Source organism: Apostichopus japonicus, chromosome 23, assembly GCF_037975245.1.
Source record: "Apostichopus japonicus isolate 1M-3 chromosome 23, ASM3797524v1, whole genome shotgun sequence".
Classification (NCBI taxonomy): Eukaryota; Metazoa; Echinodermata; class Holothuroidea; order Aspidochirotida; family Stichopodidae; genus Apostichopus; species Apostichopus japonicus.
The window spans coordinates 5,531,707-5,555,277 of record NC_092583.1 but is presented as its reverse complement, the minus strand read 5'-3'; the positions used below and the strand labels follow the sequence as shown (position 1 = coordinate 5,555,277).

Below are 23,571 nucleotides of genomic sequence, written 5' to 3'. Positions count from 1 at the left end.
ATAATTTTTGCCCTCCACCAAGTACGATAGGCTTCTGTACAACTATGAAGTTGGTCCGACCTTCTCTTCTTTAGATATTGTGTTTACAAGGTTTTCAAAATTTGACCCCCCGGTGAGCTAAAATGACCTTTGACCTCCACCAAAAACTACACACACACACACGTACGCCATCATGAATGCAAAGGTTATGATTATCATCGAAACCATTAATATAATTATCCTATAACTTTTAGGTTTCACCAGCAAGAATCATTAGTATTCTTAGGGTCACATAAGTCTTAATGTAATAAACAGAAGGCTCAGGGACATACCATTCAACTGGTCACATTCCTGGCAATGGCTACGACATGAGTAGATGTTTATGGTTTAACAGAAAATGATACAAAAAGTTCTTGTTTTTACCTACAAAATCAACAAATATGTAATTAATATTTTGAATTAGTCACTAGAATGTAGACATATATCTCCATATTGAGCTCCATTCCAAATCGTACTATACCTCACACTGCATTGAGGACACCCTCATGGTATTCACAAGTCCTTGACATATAAAGCATTGAGTTCACACAGAAATGTCACCAGTTGTGTATGTATACCTCAGTTTAACAATTGAAAGTATTTGGTGTCACTTAAAACAGCCACTCAGAAATGTTCTGTTTGTGATCCATCATTATTGACAGCTACTTGTAAGGTACATCTGTACATATACTTTATAATCACTGTAACATCATCATAACAACAAGCAAGTTTGCACACTTTTGTGCAGCTGACTACCTTCCTTTTGGTGGAGCATTATTTGATCTAATATGATGTAATACAGTGAGCAACATTCATGCACGATTCAAGGGAATAATACAACTTGGATTTGAATTATAATGTATCACTACAATGGCATGAATGATTACAAAATTAACAAAGTTTAAGACATAAGATTATTTCCTCTCCAACTGAGCATGAAAACTTGCTTCACTAAACACAATGTGAGACAGCATTGTGTAAAAGTACCATGTGGTAATAGTACCAAAGTGGTAATAGTAAAAACTTATGAAGGAATTTTAAGGAGAAGCATGGTTTCACTGATTAATGTTACAATCACACCCATAATACTATTCTACATTTAATGAGGGGTGTCATGCTCTAGAAAAGACAAATTAAATTAATAATATATTTTCAAGGGATCCCAAAGCAACAAACCAAGGCATGCATAGATTTTCTTTATGCTAAAAAACATGGACATAGCAAAAGTTCCTAATTTCTCATAAGATTGTTCAACTATGGTGACCAAATAAAATGAAACTGTCTAACACCACAATTGGACTTCTTACATACACAAGTAGCTTATTATCAAATCCAAACTTTCTGTATTTTGTTCCATACAGCCAAGATTCTTTTAGTGCTGTATAACATTGTACCAATAAACTTTCAATGCTTTACTAATCAGCGAAAAATTAATTTCTTACATTTACATATTCATGGACATCAAGAATAAAAGTTCACTTTCTAATGGCACAGAGGGTCAACACATTTTCACTGCATTACTGGTAAATTTGGTGACAATCATTTGATTGTTTACTAGCTGATGATGATGTTACACAAGAAGATGCAGGTCATACTTAACCAAAAGCAGTCATGTTTAGGCCAGAGAAAGGGTATTGGTCAAATGTCATGTTTCATGGATTAAAATCTTACATCTTGGCACTTAATGCCTCCAAGTGCAACCTTCACAAGATTCTGCCCAATTCTTAACTAGCCCTTCTTGACCAACAACATCATCACAACAGTAAGTGCCATTCCGCCTGTTTGTCCCTCCTGTGGCAACTTGCAGTAAAGACATAGCCATGGTGCCACACTCCAAGTATACAAAAGGAAGTATTGTATCTTGATCCGTCTGGCATCAGAAGAATAATGTCTTGATTGTGACCTCTTCCAACTGATGTCATTTATGCCTGAGCATTAACAACCTGTGGAGAGCTACTTTCTGCCATGGAGCTTAACTTTCCATCTTCCTTTGTGCCATCTTCTGTTGGGTCCTCCCATTTCCACAGACCATAAGTCTTGCCAACTGTTGTCTGCCACAGACGTAAAGTACCATCTTCAGATCCACTAGCATATATCTCACCATCTGGTGAGAAGCGCACACAATGCACTGGCCCAAAATGGCCTTTGTATGATTCTGTCAAATGATTAAAAGTGATCAACTCTGAGAATAGTGTTTCAAATTGAGGGAGTCTCAAGAGATTGGTAGGAATCAATACTGTAGTTGCAGATGAGTGTAAAATAGTGATGCGTAATGGTCTAAAAAGTAGATATGTTTTCAATGAACTGGCATTATTAATAAACACTTCAACTTAAAGAGGGAAAATTTTGCAGTTCTGGTCAAACCAGTCCTAACAATCTGAGGGCAATGCTGCATGTTAAGCTTAAGAAACAAAACATGGAAATCAAGTCTATAACATCTTCACTCTTATTTGTTTGAAATTTTCCAGTATGGTTTCTTTCGGCAATTTACTCAGAAAGAAAAAAATAACAGGTAAAAGTACTAAATGAGAGACTGATAAGAAAGTTTTTCTTAAATAATTGCATCATCATTACCTAAAGGCAACTAAAGAGAAAAGGGTTTCAACTTCTCCACAAAATACAGAATGCATTGAGGTTTTAATGCTTAAATGTGATGTATAATTTCAACAGTTTAATGTTTTGTTTTTGTTGTTCTAGGTCAGTAAAATTTCAAACAATTAGATCTTTTACTCCAGATGTTCAATCAAATGTTAATGATCATCTTCTTCAAATGAGCTAGGAATGACATCCATCTTAGTCTTTGAAACAGGATATTAAGCATGCCTTACTACATGTCATATTTCAGTGTTTTACACTGGCAGCAGCTATTCCACATGTTTCATTACTAACTCAAAAGGAACACATGAATACAAAAACAGCCATTTTTATCTGAAGTTGATTTTAATCTGAATGTCAAAAAGGAAATTATACCCACATTTTGCTTGCAGAAAATGATGCAGTACGCAAACAGAATAAACTAATGAACAATAAGAATATAGTATAAACAAGTCTGAGATTTTAAACTGTAATCGACAGAACTTCATTTAACAATGAACTCATCGAATAAGATGGACAAATTTCAAAAGTTTATGCCTCAGCAACGCAACAAGCTTATCAGGATGAGACATTAGACCTATGTATTTCATTTTCCTGGATTTCATATTTTACATTTTAATCTTAGACTTTGCTACGCCTTTAAACTGAGAAAGGTAAACCATTTTTGTAGATGACATTAAAATGATGGTGTATGAAACAAACATGTACCTATTATGTTGGTACATGTTCTACATATCACGTGTTGTTATTACACATATATCTATATATATATTTAACCTATTTCTCCTCAGTCTTACCTAATTCACTTCCATCTGCATAACTGAATTTGTAAAGCTTAAAGTCTTCTCCACCCGCAACAAAGAAGTCCTTGCTGTTATGAAGACAAGCTGAGTAAACAGGTGTTGGAACTTCAAAGGATTTTTGTTTTTCAAAACTGCAAGAAACATGCAAAGTGACATACATTTGAAGACCAAAAATTAAATACTGGATTAGAAAGCAAAAAAGAAGAGAATGCCATAAGCAGAAACAATTTTTACTAAAAATGTTAACTAATAATAATAAATTATGTTTAGATGCATAAATTGATTAACATCCATCAGAGTATCCCCCCCCCCCCCCACACACATGCACACACACACACACACGTGCACACATTAAATGAGCCAAGTATCAGTTAAAGCTTGCTTCTAAAGTTCCTTTGCTTGGAAACTGATTTAACCATATCTCATTTTGGTTAGCCCTATGGTTTTTAAGATTTGTACACCTGATCATCTTATCCATCCCTACATGCCCCATCCACCTCTAAGTTGCATGTTTGCGATGCACGCTGTATAGGAACATACAATGCTGCTGCATTAAGGTATTTACTAAGGTATACATGGTCTACTTAATAATGGAATGTAAACATTTCCTAAATATAACTAACACCTCTTCATTTGTATGCACAACATTTATAGACAAAGTTGAATTTTTTAATTTCCAAACCAAAGTGACTAAACTGGTTTGTCAAGGCATAAGTTCACTAGCCAAGGTTTCACTAACTTTTAAATAAAAAGACAGCAAGTACCTGTCATTTAGTAATGCTGAAACTGATTTATGGTGAATATGTAGCTTGGTTATTTCAGCATCCTAATGTATAATTGCTATACTACTGTTCTTAGCCGAAAGAAATAAATCTGGTCTAAACACTGCAGTATGACACAGTTTTAAGAACATGCTAAAGATTGAAGCCCACATAGTTTAGTGTACCTCTGGGAATCCCAAAAGCTGACAGTGTTGCCAGATGCAATAACCATAGTGGTACCATCATGTGATATGTCCATCCCTAGGGCAATAGAATCAAATTGAAGCCTTTTAATCTCAGTAGCATTTGCAGCATCCCAGATCCTGTGTAAAGTAAAGTGAGATTAGCATAAAATAGCCACTGTGGTATTTTACTTATTACTAGATATGAAAAATCAAAGTTCAAGATAAGTAACAAGAAAGATAAGATGAAGTATGGAAAAACATCCTTTGAATCAACGTTGTGAAGCTAGATACATCTTTATTCTCACCTGCAGGTATTCATTACAACTCTAAACTCAACTATGGTAATACTTCAATCACTCAATGTATAGTAATATTATATTATCGAGACATAAGTAATCAACTATCAAGCCAATGCAGTATTTACATACATACTGTTACAGTACCTCTTTTGGCTGTTTACTTCTGTGACTCCTTTCACTTTGTCCTATTTCTGGTTGCGCTATTTACCGTAGAACATTTATATTGGTTACACTGTATTGGTTGCTTGGTTCCAACTTTGTAGTGAGTGTCAAATACAACAAGAATGTGTGTTGTGGCTGAGCAGAGCTACCCAGCACAGAGAGAACTTGAAGGATATAAAGGTATCATCACTTGGCCACAACAATTTGTGTAATAATCAAGTTTAAATCTGCCATCAAAACTTAATAAACACAGAAAAAACGTTATTTACGCTTCAGATAAAGTTTTCTTTGAGATATGCACCTGGGATTATTAGAGGGTTTGAAGATCTATTGCAGAGAAATGTTTATGCCTTGGTAAATACTGAGATTTATTTCACAAAAAAAGGCAAATATTCAACATGTACTGCTTAACACAGTGCTTCCGTTTATTCGACAAGATTTATCAAACGGAAATTTATAACCTATGAGAAATAAAATTTCTTGAGAAAGATGATCCCAACTTTGTTTTATAAATATTTTAGAAAATTACACCTGGGAAACATTTTTTTAGAAGTAAATTAACATCACCATTGTACACTTTTGTCGCACCAAATTGCATCTGAGGGCATTCAGCAATAGAAAATTTTCCAAAGGGGAGGGGGACACCCCCTCCCCTTAGACCCCTCCCCCATATTACTCTAATGCCACATTGGCCCCTCCCAAACAGAGGCCCTGGATCCGCCAGTGATCAAACCTACCATGGATTTCTCAAAATAATATTGCAACTAATCAAACAAAATACCCTACTAGAGTTGTCATCAAATGAATACCAAAGAACCAATAAATTCTATTTGGTTCTAAATTCTTGTACTGACACTTTCTCATAGAAAAAACAAAAAAGCAACATGGAAGTACTGAACATTTGTATTTTAATTTCATTTTCTGAAATGAAACTTGCCTAGTCAAACTGGTGAACTATTGTTACAGAATTTCAGTTTCAAATAGTAGCAAATATTGTTGAAACATTGACCAAAAATAGAGGCTGCTTTAAGCCATTGTGTGTCCAAACGTAATATACAACCAACTTCAAAGGAATTTTCATCCTATACAATGCAGTAGAAATGTCAAATTGATTTCTATATAAGAAGCAAATCAGCTGAGAGATATCATGGACACAAATCAGGTAATTACTCCCTGATTTGGAAGTCATCTTGAAAGTTATTGATGTCTCACCTAACTGTCTTGTCTTCAGCAGCAGTGATAAACTGTTTTCTGTCTCTCAACCATGAAACATAGCGAATGCTTCCTTCATGGCCTGTTATACATGTAGGCTCAGCATCCGGCCGCTGTAAGTCAAAGATCCTAAGAATCTTTTCATTACTTCCAGTGAGCAAATGGTTGCTATCCTATAAACAGAATGCAAAAATGCATTGTGGTTTCAATGATATAACTTGAGTATTTCTCTTCATGAATCTGATGTAATGTATAGTGAGGATGTACAACAGACTTGATCTCAGTGAAAAACAGTGTGATGTGACAAACAAGAAATTCACAATGACACAGGCTGTCCTGAAATAACCATTGACCTCAACAACAGGCTTCTTGTACTAAATGTGATACATCTGTCCTTGTTGAAATATTGTGTCAAACATGATTTTCACAATTTTCCCCCTAGTGAACTCAAAGGACCATTGACCTCTGCCCACAACATTAGGCTTCTTGTCCTCATTGTGGTACAATTACACACCAAATATGCGATATTTCCAAGCTTCCCTTCCGATATTATGTTTAGGAAGAATAAAGAAACATTAGTGTAGAGAAACAGGTAAGAGGGGACGGTAGTAAATGATTGGCATTTGTTGACTTCAAATGACCTTTGACCTCCACCAAACTCAATAGGCTTCTTTAACTTAATGTTATACACCTTCATACCAGGTATTGGATCTGCCCAAGCTTCCAATGTTGAGAAAATCCTGTTTACAAGGTTTCAACAGTTTGACCTCTGATGTCCCCAAATGACCTTTGACTCCACCAAAAACAACAGGCTTCTTGTACTGAATGTGGTACTTCTGTACACTAAATATGACATTTGCCCAAGCTTCCCTTCTTGAGATATCGTGTTTAGAAGGTTTACACAATTTTACGCCTGGTGACTCCAAATGACCTTTGACCTTCACCAAAAACTATAGACTTCTTGTACTCAATGTGTTTCAAATACTTATTAAATATGAGATCGGCCCAAGCTTACCTTCTTGAGATATCTTGTATACAAGCTGGGCGTCACAAAACCACGCACACACACACACACACAAATACACGCCATCATGAATGCGAACGTTACGATTATTATTGACCAAAATGAGTAGTATAGACTATCTTTGTTCATACTCTTTCATATTAACAATGCAAGACTATTCTTATTTCAAGTTTGTTACCAAGTTGTTTTCAATTGCTGTATCCTGCAATAGCCAAAGTACTTTCCTAGAGGCTCTGGCCCTCTACATTGTTCTTGGAGAGTGAGATAGAGAACTAAATGTCTCAACCAGGAAAACCTTGTTGAGTGTAGCAAAGAAGATCATATTAGTCTGGAACATGAAAGTGACTGTTTCAATGAGACTGATTAACTACTTACTCATCTCATCTTTTTATATCTGTTTTGCTTTAATTGCCTTACTACCCACCATCTACAAACTTGCAACTTTGTAACTATGCTACAGAATTTTAATATTTACTTTATAAATTGTTGAAACAACATGTTTGCATAGTTCATAGATTCAAAAATCTTCGACTTACTGGTGAGAATTCTACTGCTTTGACAATGTGTTTGTGAGTAAATTCATGAAGTTGTTCCCCAGACACTGTGTCCCAGAGTTTCCTGTATTAAAACAAAATTAAGTTTTAACATTATACTCAACAAACACAGTAATTGTAGTAAGCTAAGAAAGGATGGACTGCATTACAATATAACATATATGTCATAAACAATAATCTTTTGTAATAAACAATTCAATACAGGTATGACTTGCACACTATACTCTTATTTAACACTACAGGTATCTGCCTGAAGTAAATGCTCCAATTACTGTCCAGAATGAAGCATGCCCTAAATACACTGTAAAGTGACCACTGGCCTTCAGCTATGCCTGACCTGTGGTTTTGTACAAGATCTATCATTGCATTTCTGACATCATTTGAATGAGTATGATCTGTTCGAAGACAAAAGGCTTAGTCATTCATTGACATCTTCCACATGAGAACACTATGATTCACAAGATTCAGTGGGCTAAATTCAAGTGTTCCTGTGTTACACCTCACCCACGTGTTAAGAAAATTAAGGAAATAATAAAGGAAATAGATTTTGTGTTTAGGAGAGCTAATTTTAACCCCAACATTAATGATATTTATTCACCAAAATCAATATGGCAATAGGTTTCATCGTAGGACCATGGGGTGCAATTGTGCCAAATGTTACCTCAAACTGCTTTAGCAGTTTTGAGATTTAGCTCTTATGAAATATTTTAGCTGAATTCTTATTTGATGCCACCCCTAATGATTTATCCAGCCAACCAAAATGGCACTGATGGTGATAATGTCTACCAACATCAATCCAAAACACCGGTGCGGTGGCTGTGTGGATAAAGGCAGTGGCATTTGAAGCAATGAGGCTTAGCAACCAGGAGGTTCGAGGGTTTGATACCCGGCCGGGTCATACATAGTAAGGTGGGTTATTATCCAAGAGCAATATATGGTTTTCCCATCTGATATGACTGTATAAATTTGAAAGATTCCAAATTTGAGTTAAAATGTTGAACTGGAGGCCACCCAATGTGAAAGTTGTAAGTCATAAGCCCTTGTGGGTTTCTCCCACATTTGTGGTCGTTTAACATCGTAAAAATAATTATCTTCATGGTCGTCATCATCATTCTCATTAGTGGATGAAGTCATCACAAGATACGGTAAGGAGGAATTGTTTTATACATTTTTCACTTCAAATCCTGCCCAATTATTAAAGCGTTATATTAAGTGTCTACTCAATCTGTTAAAGATTTCATGTTTAAGAGCATAGGTGCTACATACACATACATACACACACATTTATCCCAAGCCATATTGCATACAGTAGTCCAAATGCAATGTTCGTGTTCTTGTAATCATTAAGGTGATCCTACAGTTCATTCAAGCTCCACTTTTGGAGATGTAGAGTTTACAATCTCTTTGTACATGAAGACACTGGATGAAAGCAAATGACTTCTTTATTCAACAGATTCAATTGAGCATGTAACTGCAAACTTCATAATAGTTGACATGGCTTACTAATTCCGGATTTACATGTTGACTTCAAACACAAAATTATGGTACAGTATTTTGTAAACTGTTAAAAAACATGGCTACACCTCATTCGAAGCTAGGTCAGATTACCGGCCGGCATCAGACGTTTCTTTGTGCGCGAGTCTTCAATGCCTTTAAGGGGCAACAAAATCATGTAATCCATTATAATGCACAAATGTGTGCATTTAATTTAAGCCAAACACACTGTGCATGCCTGTAATTCATGTAATTGGATTACAATATTAAAAATTTTCAAAATCAACATTCTTACGCTGAAAAGTCTGCAGCACCAGTGGCCGCTCGAGTTGCTTCATTATTGAGACAAGCTCCCCATACAGCACCTTTATGTCCCTCAAATGTTCCAATCCAATCTCCTGTTTCACCCTGTCTGAGCATTGGTTTTCCATCTGTTTTCATGAAATGCAAAGACTAAGGCGTTAATGCATTATATCATGTATAAAAAAAATCATTTAAGTATAGAAACATTTAATTTTTAGGTTTTGCATAACATTTCCAAGCAAATACCCTAAAATATCTCACAACTTTACACCAAAAAGAATGCATTTACAGAATTAGAATGAGCCACCTTATCCAATATATGATCCAGAATTAGTCTGTGATTGGTACTGTATTCTACAGGACAGTACTGTAGTACTTGGTCTAGTATGTATTGTACTATTATCATCAACTGTTCAACACAGAACCTTCCAAGCTAAGTTAAAACTCTTCCTATCTTCTTAAATACAACAATTTGTTTAAATTTTTCGGGCAAATTTACCTTTCTACTGAAGTGGTACCTCTTAACATTTTAACCCCATTCTATGTATATTCTTATTCAAAGAGGCACAACGTTTCCTTTCTCTTAAACCAGCAAATGTGTGTGATGGTATCCAACTAGAAAAGTTCTAGACCAGCAAAGCAAAGGCTGAGAATGTTCACCATTTGGATATACTGGATTTACCTCATTTTGTGCGAGAGATTCAATATCTTTGAAACAACAATTCATGATACCCAATAGTGCAGTTGCCGAAATTCAAGGGAATTGACTTTCAGAGTTTGAAATCTAACAGTAACAGAAAGGGGGAGATTTTATGGTTGTCAGAGAAACAGCGAGTTAGTCATGGGGAATAATTCCTATAGAAACTTACTGTCTCTGACGCGTCATTAGAACCAAGTGCTACCTTTCTTGCAACCATCGTGAATTGTAACTCTACTCTTTGAATACAAACATGCAGGTAATTAACATCTTAACAGTTATTTTACTTAGCCTAGACCTAGATAGTTATTTCGACTAAACATGGTTTCAGCACTGGATTCCACGTTTGTCCAGCTGCTCAGCAAATAAAATGGCAATGACAGACATGGTAACTAACACTACAGTAGGCTGCGTTATGCTGTAGTTTAGCCTGTACTGAAGGTACTAGGCTATAGGATACACACATTAGGCTGCTTACCTTTGCACGCACTGATGAGAAAGTATCCAAACTCTGTTTTTTCACTGAAGTCTAAGTGCACCACAGGGCGGGTGTGTCCAGGGCATGTCAGGGGAGTTTGTCTTGCGGACGTCATTTTCAATATATGGACGTACACAGTTGGCAATTTAAGAAACGAAATGTATTATACTACTGTGGCTTTATTTACTGTAGCCACTTTTCCTTTCAATATTCCTTTGACTTCAATTCAACAGGGAGTACTTCCGCGACATCATCGACGTATTTATGTATACGTTCGTCGAATTTAATATGATGTATATGCGGATGCATGCCCAATGTTATGGTAGCATACACCTATTTCAAGCCCTATTGACTAAGACGCTAAATCAAACCAGAATACAAAATGCATTTAGGTTTCGATGACTTCATCGAACTAGTCTTCTGCTTTTTTTGTAACCAGAACTAGCTGTTACAATAGAAATGGTCCGAACCACGGTTTTGATACAATTACACGATGGCACGATAAACACAGGTCAGTCTACTGTGCGTGGCAATACACACCTCCAACAAAAACAACAGGGGTCTTTTAAAAATATGATGCATCCACACACCAAGTATGAGAAGTATCCACGATGCCTATCGGTAGATATCATGTAAAAGGGTTTTCCGAATTTGACATCTGCATGGTTACCTCAAATGAGATTTGACCTCACAAGCAACAGGATTAATGTACTCAATATGGCAAATCCATATACCATCATGTATGAAAAGTATTAATATTTCTACCATGATAAAACATTTTCAAGGATTTCAATCCTCGACAAATATTCAAAGATACTCGCTATTTGGCGACTGTGACTGAAAATCTACTCGCCAAATTTCACTTGCCACTAGGCCTATGATTGTTGTTCAAGTCTCCATAGTACAGATCTGCAACATCAATACTTTCTATGAACAATGGTTAGGCACTTATGCAGATTCATGGTACTATGTAATTCCACATTGGAAAATTATGTTTCTGTGCAGTATGAAATTTAACCTTTTCTCCACCAAAAGTCAGTGTAAAACAAAGTAAAACATGTCGCAGAATCATAAATAAGCAGATACGCATACTGTAATATGGCAATTAGAAATAAAACATCTGTAAAAATACCTACGAAGATATAGTTTGGCTTCTGTTACATTAGGGCTCCTATAGTACTAGGCATATAGTATAGACAGTAGTTAGGTGTGCGCGAATCTTAAGCCTATACAGTACCTCACTGCTACTTTGAACCGCTACTCGCTTAGCGCGACTTCGTATATATGCCCAATTATTTATCTTGTATTTTAGCTGCAGACTGGTGCGCGAAAAAAATATCGCTATAGCTCCATTAAATTGCCTAAATCAAAGCGATCTTTTACGCTATGAAAATCTGAGGTTGTAAGAGCATCTATTTTCTAAAATATCCTAGCAGCAACAACAGAAAACTAGTCTCAAAACTCCTTACATTGTTGTATACTTTGCGAATAATGACGGATAGCCAGTGGGAAAATGCCTTTAATAAAAAATAATTTAGTAGATGTTTTGCCATCTAAAGTGTATTGGTGTTCTTCACGTTGTTGTGTTAACGAACCCAAGTGTATCCCACCGTTGCTAGCATATATTTTTTCCATAGGCCTAGCCAGGTTGGTTCGTGTTGTCCCATAATCATTAACGTGACGAAAGTCGAACGTTACTTTTAAGGCCAGCAATGCTGAAACTGGTGGAAGAGACTACACAACTTGAGATCAACAGCCAATCCAGAAGAAGCTTGTGAACTCACTGTCAAACTAAGATCGTTTTACACAATTAATTCGCATTGAGATTGGTCATGTAGTCAAAAATCTAACTAGACGAACTGTTCAGTTTCAAAAACGGCGCCTGGTCATTTCCCCAACGAAACTACATCCAACCTGAAATACGACGGAAAACGTCCAATAGTACCGCCGTACGTACAGAAAGTACACCCTTTTTGCACGCAAAGTAAGGCCTCCGAGTGACAAACAGAGACCTATGCAGATATGTTCGAGTTATCCGATTGAGTTTTAGATTCTGCGAATGCCCATAAGCTTATTTCTAACTGCCAATAGCCTCCTATTCGTACGGAAGCGTAGAAGGGACATGGTGATGAAAAAGAAACAAACTCGTCAAAATGACAAAATTCAGAAAAATAACGTTTTGCCGAGTTTAACAACTCGTCAAAACGACAAAATTGTTAAATTTGTCGAGATACAACAAGTCGTCATGATGACAAAATTTCAAAAATTGACGTTTTGCCGAGATACAAGTCTTCAAAATGACAAAAATCTGAATTTTAATGTTTTGCCGAGATACAACAAGTCGTCAAAATGACAAAAATCTGAATTTTAACGTTTTGCCGAGATACCACAAGTCGTCAAAATGACAAAATTCTGAAAATTGACGTTTTGCCGACATACAACAAGTCGTCAAAATGACAAAATTCTGAAAATTGACGTTTTGCCGAGATACAACAAGTCGTCAAAATGACAAAATATTGAAAATTGACGTTTTGCCGAGATACAATAACTCATCAAAATGACAAAAATCTGAAAGTTGTCGTTTTGACGATTTGAATCTCGGCAAAATTTTGCCATTTTGACGACTTGTTGTATCTCGGCAAATTTAATAATTTTGTCGTTTTGAAGAGTTGTTAAACTCGGCAAAACGTCATTTTTCTGAATTTTGTCATTTTGACGAGTTTGTTTCTCTTTCATCACCATGTCCCTTCTACGCTTCCGTATATTCGTATGACGCGTAACGCACATGTTATCTGATAGTCTGTTCGGTAGTTGATACGGTAGCTCGGGTTATAACACACGGTTTCCACAATTTGTCGTCTTGTGAATCTAAATGACCTTTGACCTCAAGAAGAAACAATGCTTCTTGTACTAAGCGTGTCACAACTACCTAATAAATATGAGATTCGTCCGAGCTTCCCTTCTTCAGATATCGTGTTTACAAGGTTTTCACATTTTGACCCCTAGTGACCCTAAATGAACTATGTGTTGACGAATCCTATTCTACCCAACCGTTGCTGGCCTACACAACATAAAATTGCTCACAGGCCTTACCAGGTTTGTTCAAGGTGTCCCATAATCATAAACGTGACGAAAGTCGAACGTTACTTTTAAGGCCTAGATATGCTGAAACTGGTGGAAGAGACTACACAAATTGAGATCAACAGCCGATTCTTTCGCATCGAGATTGGTCATAGTATAAAATCTAACTAGACGAACTGTTAAGTTACATAAACGTTGCCTGGTCACAACGAAACTACATCCAACCTGAAATAAATACGACGGAAAATGCCCAATAGAACCGCTGTATTACAAAGTCCACCTTTGTGCACGCAAAGTAAGGCTTCCGAGCGACACGTTGAAGCCAATGCAAATATGTTCGAATTATCAGTTTTGAGTTTTAGATTATACGGATGCCCATAAGCTCCTATTCGTATGAGGCGTAACGCACATGTTATCTGATAGGCTGGTCGGTGGGAGATACGGTAGCTTATAAAACAAGGTTTCCACAATTTGGCATCTGGTGACTTCAAATGACCTTTGACCTCAATAAATCTTGTACTGAACGTGTACCAACTATACATACGAAATATGAGATTCGTCCAACCTTCCCTTCTTTATTTATCGTGTTTACAAGGTTTTCACAATTTAACCTCTAGTGACCCTAAATGGCCTTTTATATCCACAAAAAACTATAGGCTTTTACTCCTAAATGTGGTCCTCCTACTCACGAAATATGAGATTGGTCCAAGTTTACCTCCTTGAGATATCGTGTTTACAAAGTTTTCACTATTTGGCCCCTGCATGGTTACCCTAAATGACATTTGACCTCCCCACAAAACAATAGGGTTCTTGTACTTAATGTGGTTCTCATAATCACTAAATATTAGATTGGTCCAAGCTTCCCTCATGGAGATATCGTGTTTACACACGCACACTATTGCATAATCACCCCGTCTGTTTGACAACTTACACCTCGTTGTCATCGCCCTCCTCCCCGTCATCACTTTCGTATTTGTTTTTCAGACCATGGCGTAAAACCTTCGTTATGGCCTTATTGAGTTGGATCATGGTCATCCAAGTTTCTACCGCATCGTACGTACGTTCACCATCCTCCTCATCGTGATCGTCACCATCATCCTCCTCACTACTGCCAGTACCGTCAGATGTTTCACTCGGCTCATCCGAACTATTATGTTCATTACTTCCCTCAGTATCCACCAGGTCATCGTCCTATTCACTGCGGTCATCGGTCGAATCACTTTCACGATGGTTGTATTTCACACCGACACGACGCGTATTCGATGCAATGAGAGCTATTTAACAAAAATTTGAATGATATACTTTTGAATATATCAATATGAGCACATGCTCGATTGCTCATCTAAACGACTTTCTTCTGCTCATCGTGTGCTCTTTTGCTCTTTGAGTCTCTCATTTTGTGCTCGCGTGCTCATCCCATGAACCACATCATGCGTGTTTGTTTTTTTGCTAACTCTAATAAAGCACATGCTCAATTACTCATCTAAATGACTTTCTTCTGCTCATGGTGTGCTCTTTGCTCTTTTGCCCTTTGAATCACTCATTTTGTGCTCGCGTGCTCATCACATCAACCACATCATGCGTTTTTTTTTTGCTAATTCTAATATGAGCACGTGCTCAATTGCCCATCTAAACGACTCTCTTTTGCTCACGGTGTGCTCTTTTTCACTTTGAGTCACTCATGTTGTGCTCGGTTTCACACAGTTAAGGGCGTGATCTATGCACTTTACCCTCCTTATGACATTACCAGTCCGTCTTGACGAAATGGAGCTTCTATCTAATCTAGTGGTGACTTAACGTGTATGCGTGTTATTAAAATGCGGCAAAAACAAATAAATAAATAAAAGCCAAATACAAAAATGTCAACGCATGCAAGTTTATTATCTCTCTCCTAAATATATGAGCCTAGTTGAATAAACCAGACCGTCAAAGTGGAGACAGATATCATCCTTAGTGAATATGCACGTTACGAAAACGGGTAAAAACAAATCAATAAAAAATAGACACAAAGACACAGATTGAATGTTTACCGGAGAATAGCCTGCTCTTTCTGTCATATTTGGTGGCCCTAAAAAGAGCTGTTGAATTCGATCAATCTCTTTCATCTTGCACGACATTGGTTCCAATGTTTTGTATCTTCTAGAAACATCTAACATTCTCATCTGCAGTTTTTGTACCATGTAGGGTGGCGTGTGATTGCCCGGGGTGATATCTTTGGTAGCTTACATCTAGGTTTTATGGGTATGTTTCAAAGTGGGATTGCCAGGGTGAGAAATTGATATCGCACGTCCAAGCAATTTATAAAATAATATGATACACGATCCTTTCTTACTCATTACTATGGGCGATCTCACATGTCAAAAGGCACGCCAGGTGTATACTAGTATAGGTACTCATACAGGTACCGTACTGGTGGGCGATCAATACACCAATCTAGGACTGTGGCGATCTTTGGGGGCTAAATTTCAGTTATAGGGAATTTGGGTCTGTTACAAAGTAGGAATCCACGGGTGAGATCTTCGGAGGATACATCTAAGTTACAGGGAATCGCAGTCGATAACAATTTGGGATTGCACGGTGCGGTCATTTATGGCTACATCTCAGTTACAGGGAATCTTACAGAAGAATCTTGATCACCGTTGCAAACTCCAAAAAGGAGCTATTCGTCACATTACCCATTCCGCACCACGGGAACACACTAGTCCGCTATTCAAGAGACTAAACTTGCTTAAACTCGATGATATCATCAAAATGAAGCTTGCAGCTTTTGCTTTCAAATCATGGAATGGGTTACTGCCGGAAAATTTCCACAGTTTTATTAATATACAACCATTATATCACTATCAAACGAGACATACTTATAATGCACATCGTAATTTTCACCGTACCACTACTATATAGGAACCTATAGCTTTCGTAACCGTATAATTAAAACATGGAATTCCCTTTCAGATAATATAAAGACCAAAAAGTCTTAGAGTATTTAAGAAGTATTTAAGAAAATGAATCATCACAACATACTAATACGATCTTTATGCTATATCTATATATATTTAGTAATTACATGTATAGCTAAATTCTTTAGGAACGAGGACATTGTTATCCTATAGTTATTACTCCTTAAAGTATCTTTATCATTCTGCTCATTCAACTTGTATTATATTTTACTTCTTTGCCAGGGAGTCTTCTACTCTGTTAAGCCAATCCAGGCTTTATAGAAGACTTCCTTTCACATTGTAATTTTCTTGTGATAAAACAAATAAATAAACAAACAAACAAACATCTTACATACTTCTTGGTACACAGTACAGTGTGGGAGTACTAATTTTACTCTGGTTTACTGATTTAACTTTGGAGTCCTTGTTTGTAAATATTTGATTGATATTAAACAAGGATAGTATAGTATAGTACCAATGAACATCTCCATTGGGTATAAAGTTTGAGAACTTTTACATTTAAAAGTATGTTATTGCGTACAGGCACATGTGGGGCTAACTTTAATATTAATTGTTCAAGAGCCAGTTGGAAAGAGGCTGGGAGAAAGAGGTACAAGCCAGAATTTAAAACAACAAACCCTTTGTCACTAATGTATCCAGGACTACTTGGAAATAAATTATTTATAGATTGTAGTGAACTTTCTAGCATTATCTTTAATTAGTAATGACATACAAATGAGTTGCTGAGAAAATGGCTTTCCACTTGAGTTTCCCCAATAAGTTAGAGCCTTCTCTTAAAAATAACTCATTGCTTATAAGAACTACTACCATAAGACATGAACAAAGAGAGCAAAATATCTTTAAAAGCTATTTTGCTTTGTGGTGAGTGAGCAATTAAACTATTATGACTCCTATAATGACCCCTGAAAATGCTGCTTTGTACCGAAGTTACAGACCAATTCATTGGGCCTATACGCTTCCACTGATTCAGCCAACTCTTCAAAGTAAAATGTAAATTGTCAACACCATCTAAATTAAGGTCACAATTAAGCAATGCAATTTTAAACTAAGGTCTATAGTTTGTAGTAGTTCATTCCACTCAAAATTTTGCTTTGTTCGATTCCAAAGTAATGCGTACTATATGTGAATGAAACTAGCTTGCACCTTATGTAACACATTAGAGTGTTCACAACATTGACTAAAGTTACATGGCCTGGAATCTGAATGCTAAAAGATTCTCTGTTACAGATAATTAGAAGGGCTTATGGTATTAAAGTTAACAACACTTAATTGTAATGTAGTTGCAACCATAAACTTGAAGAAAGGGTATAGGGTTTATGTTGTACATGACTTGATGCGTGGACAAAAGGTTTACAATGCTTTGATTAATACTGTATTTACAATGCTTTGATTAATACTGTATGGAGCTCAACTTTTCCATCTAGAGCTTACAACAAACTGACAGTATATGCTTAGTATCGAACAACTATTATTACACAATACAATGGCATCTGGATTGGGAGGGAGGGAGAGGCAAATTTATCAGAAACTTTTTTTGGTCTTTCTTACATATATTTTACATTATTACATGTTACAATGTAGGAAACATTTTAGCATAGGTGACCTTATCATTTGGTCATGTTTTGTCTCAAATTTTAAAATGTTAATGAGATGTCAAGCTAGCGTAACTTGGTATCTCGCCAAAAATCAAGATTTTGTCGAGATGACGAGTTAGGTGTAACATGTCAACTCAACGTTTCAACGGATTTTACGGAGATGTCAAGTTAGCGTAACTCGGTATCTCAACAATATTTTGTCAAGATGTTGTATTATATACTAACCTGGTATAACTCTACATCTCCCATATCACCTTTTGACTGCCGTAGATAAGTTTTCAATTAAATATTTTTCAAAAAATTGTTCAGTTGCTCAGTTGGCATGAAGTGAATAATTTACATTTTGCAGAAGAATAGAAAATTTTGCAGTTAAAGCAACTGAGCAATCCAACATTTTTCTGATGTTTGATAAGATATTATGATGTGATCTAAACAATTTACTGAAAAGGTTAACTTATTGGGCAAAGTTTTTCTTATGTTAATGGCACTTTTAAGCTTCCGTTGTGGTTTTACTTCAGGTATATAGTCACCTAGTTTGGGTTTAAGAGTCATAATCATATCTAGTAAATTAGTAATTAAAGTATGATAATTAAAGCAGTAACATCATCAAAGTTATCAACACATGATTTGTGTGTGTGCGGGGGGGGGGGGGTCGGGAAAGGGGTTCGTTTAGACTTTACATCTTTGGGTGACAATCGCTTTGATGTCATCACTTTCAATATTTTACAGAGTATAGAGTAGTTTACAAAGTTACAATAAAAAAAATGATATAGAAAATGAATTAGATTAGAACAAATCTACATGGTTCGATATTCATGCTACCATACTGACTGTGCATTGCATATCTGGAATTTAAAATATTTAATTTATATATATGGTAAATTTATATATGCTGAATATATTTTGTATTGAATATTCAATTTTTAAAGTAAATCTTCCAGGATGAAATTCCAAACTAAATACCTTAGTGTTTCTTTTTGCAGTTGAAGGGAATTTTGGGAAGCTGAATGTGTATTAGTAAAAACATATCAATTTCAGAATCACTCATTCTAAAATGCCTGTTACTTTCATACTTCTGATATGACTGGCCATAAGTGAAGTAAGGATACCACATTTACATTCTTCGTGGTCTTGTGTCAGAGAGTAAAGATATTGAGCAAAGGATACCTTAAAATAGTAATTACGTTCAAACTTAGACTGTCAATGTGAATAATATGAGCACAACCACAATATCATTCAGCTCAATTAAGTTTTGCAAAATAAGAAAATACAGGCAATATCCACAGAATGTAATAATTATTTTTGGGCCTTGAGAAAGTAAAATAAAATCCGTTTAATAAATATAAAAAAATGAATAGTTTAATGAGTGAGATATTATGGTGCATTCCATATAATCCCATGCATAATGTACTTTCTCACCCTAGCTGTCTTTATTTCTCAACTGCACCACTTATAATTGATATGTAACCAGTGGCGTAGGAAGGTACTTTTGAGTGGGGGGGGGGGGCTGAAGACTGATGGCCGGCCTGGGGGAGGGGTCTAAGGGGAGGGGGTGTCCCCCTCCCCTTTGGATTTTTTTTGCATTTCCAGGTGGCTTCAGATGCAATTTGGTGCAATATAGCACACTTCAACACCCACTCCATTTTGTAAACTTAATTTTGTATTTTCACCTGGCCTTAGATGCAATTTGGTGCTCCAAATGAGATTTTTTTTCTCATTTGGAAATGAAAAAGGGGTTTTCTGACTTGCGAAGTGGGGGGGCGGAATGATACTTCCGCCCCTCCACATTTTTCACTGGGGGGGCTGGCGCCCCCCCCAGCCCCCCGGGTTCCTACGCCCTTGTATGTAACAATGTTTTAATCCTTGATCATTTTGAAGGTTGACATCGTATTGCGCTTACCCGCCAGCTTTAAAGCAAGGTAATTTCTTAATGGAACTTTCTGTCAGTCTCTGGTAATACCAATTATATCCTTGTAGGAATATATAATCATATACCAGTATTGTTTCATCATATGCTCATTTAGTTATGTCAAATTCAAGCCCCATACACCTTAGTCTAATGATACATTTGAAGGATACCTGAGTGCTTAAATCACCCCATGTTCCCTTGTCCCAAATGCTTGACAAAGTTCAGTGGTGCCCCATCCAATCTGTTTCTAAAATGGGGTGGATCATGTAGGGATTAGGAAAGTGAAATATAGTTCATGCTGGATATGACATGGCACTGAAGTCTGCAGTGGTTTTGACGAGCTCCTTCCTCCCTTCTTGGTATCATGGGGAAAGTCATCACCAAGAATGGTGGGAGCACATTTGGCTTCATGGTGGGTGAAATGTTGCTTTTGATGGCTTAATCCAGTGCAGAACATTACATAAAAAGACGTATAGCTAGACTGGTAGGTTCAATCCCCAATATCCAGCATAGCCTGTATTGGACAGTGCAGTGATTGCAGTGCATGCAGTCGGGATACACAATGACCATAGTTTCATGCAATGTGAAAGATACTAAAATGATGATCAAATAAAACTAAACCTTCACCTGACCATTTTTGTAGTTTGACTGCCACGGCGTCGACACGCCCCTGGTCACCAGCAAGCACCCTTTGTCAACCCCCAAAAAACTGTACAAATTACCAGTAATCTGAATACACACCCTCAACTGCAACCTACTAGGAGGGCGCTATTCTATAATGTTATACAGAGCCGTATATAGAGAGAGTTTGGCCAACTGGCGATTTGTGACGTCACACGCAAACCATGGGCATCAAAATAGGTCCAGTTGTCGTTACCAGTTGCGCGAAACACGAAAAACACCACACACAATATATAGCAGCTTTGCACACTGTGCTCGTTGCGAACAAACGAAGCGACTCAGAATGTCAGATTTTGACAGGCATACGAGGAACAAAATGGATATCAGGTAATGAATTAGAGTATGCGTTAGTTAATGACATTTACGTTTATCTTCACACCTGAAATGCATAGAAAACTAGCTGAAAACCTGTCATTACACTTGTTTTATTTTATGCCTCATACTATTAGTCCTACTTTAGTCATACAAACGAAAAGCATACATCACAGTCCTGGCTAGGCTAGATTACAGACGCACAACTATAGCATCAGGCCTACATTAATAGATCTTTCAATTAAATAAGTAGGCCTACACATAAAATGACAATTTATTCTTCACTGATCTTTTCATGTTTGCCAAAAAGTAGTTGTACCAGAGGTCATTGTATTAAACTCCAGAAGTTACATAGTAGGATTAATATTCGGCATAACTTTTTCTCTAAAGTCTAATACAACTTATACAAGGGTTGTGAATGGATGGAATGGTTTGCCTGAGAAGGTTGAATTGCAAGTAGTGTGAATGGGTTTAAGAATACTTTGGATGAGTACATTAAGCATTGTAATTGGGTATGACATTTGATGTCCTCGGTTTTATTCCTCTCATATAGCCTTAGGGTCCTTAATGGGGACTTGAATGTCTCTCCTGGTCTTTTTTTCTACTAAACTAAACTATATACTTGAGTGTAGGAGTTAGCAATAGTTGGGAGTCTGTGGGCAAACCTAAGACTGATATTGTGGTGTTAATTTCTCAGGAATGTAGTACTAGGCTATAGTAGGTGCAACAGATTGAATGGGTCTGTCGAGAAAAAAAAACCCTGCAACAACTGAATACTGGTGTATGTTGTAGCTTATGTATTTTCCATTAACATATATACTATACGGTCATGTCCTTAATAAGGTTTCATGGATCACACTGACATAGTATGCCTACTTGTCAGTGTTGTCAACTGAGCACAGGGCTGATGACATCATTCAGTTTGTTATTATGCAGACAGCAAATGGCCATAATGATAATTATTAATTGTTACTTATTCTTCATACTGCCCTTACTGGCCTTACCTGAACAGTGATGTATAAAAATGCAAGAAGTCGTTAAGCTTTTCATTTAAGAATCGTTTCAGCCTGTCCTATTTCAAACATATGATTGGCAGGTTTCCACGTTACATAGCTTATCAAAATGGAGCTGTTCTGTAAAGCAAGAAAATCACACATATGCATGCATACAAACACACTCATATATAACAATTTCTGAATATCTTTTCAGCTGCCCAAAGGTACTGGAATGCAAGCTCTGTTGGGTGAATTAAAAAACCCTCATTGTACTCTTTTATCATGGTTAGCGTAGCTGGAACCAGCAATGATGGTGATGTGGATTTGACAGTACCTAGACAAGAATTCAATAGCTGCTTTGTGTTGAAGTGGGTTCAACTTGCTCAAGGCCATGACAGGATGACGACTAGACATTAGGATGAATTATCTGTTGCAGAGCTCTATAAACCAGGCAGTTGTTAAAACATCCATTGGGTGACCCTCACAGTCTACCAGGCACTGCATCGCAGAAGCAAAATGAAGTGTGTGTGATACCTTCATCTTAAGAGAGTGGAATGGTATCAGTGTGGCCTCTGTCAATTTGGCTTCAAGTCTTTGTTTTCTTGAAAGCTGAGAAGATCTTTCAGTGGTTTCACACTGACCTCTGTACTTGACAATTCATGTGTATTTGCCAGCTCAGGAGGAAGCCAGATTTTAATTACATTAACCAATGCTGACTTTTTTTTGGACATGTGGTACATCTTCAAGGAGGTGAAGGAAGCAGTTGGAGTTGCATGGATGTGGAATCTTGTTGATAGTCTGGCAGTCTTATCCACAGATTATCCCAAAGCTTCTCCACATTGCCACATTCAGAACTTATTACATTGATAAACTTGAAAATTGCAGGAATCTAACGAAGCACCCATCAAGGGAATTTGTTTGTATAATTATTGAAAGCTGTGACCTTCTGATGTGACAGACTAATGTGAAATAAAGGGCAGTAGATTACCTTGTAAATGAACCTTGTTATTGTTTGATTGTATCTAATGTTTGCAAAATTTTAAGTTGCATGCTACCAATTGAAACATAATTCTTTCTCTATTAATGGGATATAAATACTTCTCTTTAAAGGGTGTGGAGACCCCCGCACAAAGAAACGTCTCATGCCGGTTATCTGACCTAGTTTCGAATGCGGTGTAACAGAAGTGTTAGACACCACCATTGATCCCAGAAAATACACATACAGCTTGCTACCATCTGTAAATAGACATTAGTGTACAGTCAATACAAACATCACAGTCAATACCCACAACACAGTGCACATAGCAGCGTGGACATCTCAGGTCTAGATAAAAGATAACAAGGTATCAGGTTTCATTACTGTCTGCATTTTGTAGCGACACAAAAAAAACTTCACTTGCAAGCAACGGAAAGTAAACTTTTTCAGAGCGCGGCATGCGGTTTAGGGCAAGTCTTC

The 23,571-nt window shown here is 36.8% G+C and overlaps 1 protein-coding gene and 1 long non-coding RNA gene across 2 annotated transcripts; one reads left to right on the top strand and one right to left on the bottom strand.

The window, feature by feature from the left end:
- Positions 1-1,028: 1,028 nt before the first annotated feature.
- Positions 1,029-10,872, bottom strand: LOC139964651 (serine-threonine kinase receptor-associated protein-like). The gene is made up of 7 exons (XM_071966425.1): positions 10,586-10,872; positions 9,403-9,538; positions 7,596-7,677; positions 6,036-6,208; positions 4,363-4,500; positions 3,411-3,547; positions 1,029-2,173 (listed from the first exon to the last, which is right to left on the bottom strand). The coding sequence occupies exons 1-7, from the start codon at positions 10,698-10,700 to the stop codon at positions 1,941-1,943; spliced, it is 1,014 nt and encodes a 337-aa protein (XP_071822526.1). The 5' UTR covers positions 10,701-10,872; the 3' UTR covers positions 1,029-1,940.
- Positions 10,873-20,916: 10,044 nt separating this feature from the next.
- On the top strand, positions 20,917-23,115 carry LOC139964978 (uncharacterized). The gene is made up of 2 exons (XR_011792135.1): positions 20,917-21,135; positions 22,330-23,115. It is a non-coding gene; the product is annotated as an uncharacterized lncRNA (long non-coding RNA).
- The last annotated feature ends 456 nt before the right edge of the window (positions 23,116-23,571 follow it).